Source organism: Pyxicephalus adspersus, chromosome 4 (genome assembly GCF_032062135.1).
Source record: "Pyxicephalus adspersus chromosome 4, UCB_Pads_2.0, whole genome shotgun sequence".
NCBI lineage: Eukaryota > Metazoa > Chordata > Amphibia > Anura > Pyxicephalidae > Pyxicephalus > Pyxicephalus adspersus.
The window spans coordinates 132,200,473-132,201,517 of NC_092861.1; the positions used below are offsets into that span (position 1 = coordinate 132,200,473).

At 39.1% G+C, this 1,045-nt stretch overlaps 1 protein-coding gene across 1 annotated transcript in view; it reads left to right on the plus strand.

Annotated features, from left to right (window-relative positions):
• Positions 1-1,045, plus strand: part of GPCPD1 (glycerophosphocholine phosphodiesterase 1) — a gene marked incomplete in the record, with an annotated part of 43,549 nt that overhangs the window by 28,463 nt on the left and 14,041 nt on the right. Inside the window, 1 exon segment of the mRNA XM_072409657.1 lies at positions 25-102. Within this exon segment, the coding sequence (XP_072265758.1) occupies positions 25-102 (78 nt within the window).

Here is a 1,045-nt window from a genome sequence, read left to right on the forward strand (position 1 = left end):
TTCCTGTGAATTGTTTTCTTGCAGAAAGCTAATGCTACATCCATGGAGCTGTTTGAGATCCCTGTAAAGGACCTTTCTTATGATCAGCTTCAACTCTTAAAGGTAAAATATCATTCCTAAATATCTAGTTGTGAAACTGGGATAGACTTTTCAACAAAGGAACGCACATGTGCAGAGAGAAAAAAAGCAGTGACTGCTCTTTGTTAAAGAAACCTCATGCACAGAAATGTGTATGTGACTTTATTCACTGCTGGATGCTGGTTGTGCTTTCCTGTATGAAAAGAAACACAAAAGATAACCAGACTCTCTAGAAGGTGCATGTCTATTTCATTAAACAATATTTAGTTGCCAGGATTTCAGCTTTAGGCAACATGGACAAGAAGTCTAATGGCACAAAGACCATTAAACCCCTATACCATTGTCTCTTAACCAGGGTCCTGTTGAACCTTGGGGTTCCTCCAGAGGTTGATAGGGGCTCCTTGAGCAATGAGCGGTTTGTGACACTCAGGTCAGCCTAATGGATCCCAATGATCTTTTTGGCTATCTGTAAGGGTGACATTCTTAATACTGGTCAGCAATGTAAAAGGCATCCTTCTCACTGACCCCCACACTAATGTAATAAATTGTAGTTATAGTTGGGGTTCCCCAAAGACCTGAAAGTTATTTCAAGGGGTTTCACCATGTTAGAAAGGCTGAGAAACGCTGCTCTGGACTGTCAGGCATCCAGGAGGCCTTTACATAAGAATAGGATTCCTGGGGAGATGCCATGCAGTTCATACCTGAAAGTCACTTGAACCACAATGAAACACACTCCATATACCACTCTGAGGACTTTCAAGTAAAACATTTCAGGTAAAATGATAAAGAATGGTTGGAATTGTTTTTGGTGGTTTCTAGAAATTGGTTAATACTTTAAGTTGAAAAATTTGTTTGGCTTTGTTTGTCATCGGCAGTGCAGTCATTAAGGTATAAAACAGCAATGAAAATGGATATAATTTGGTTTCATGAAAAACAATTTAAGTGTGGTGATCTAAATGTGTAGTTT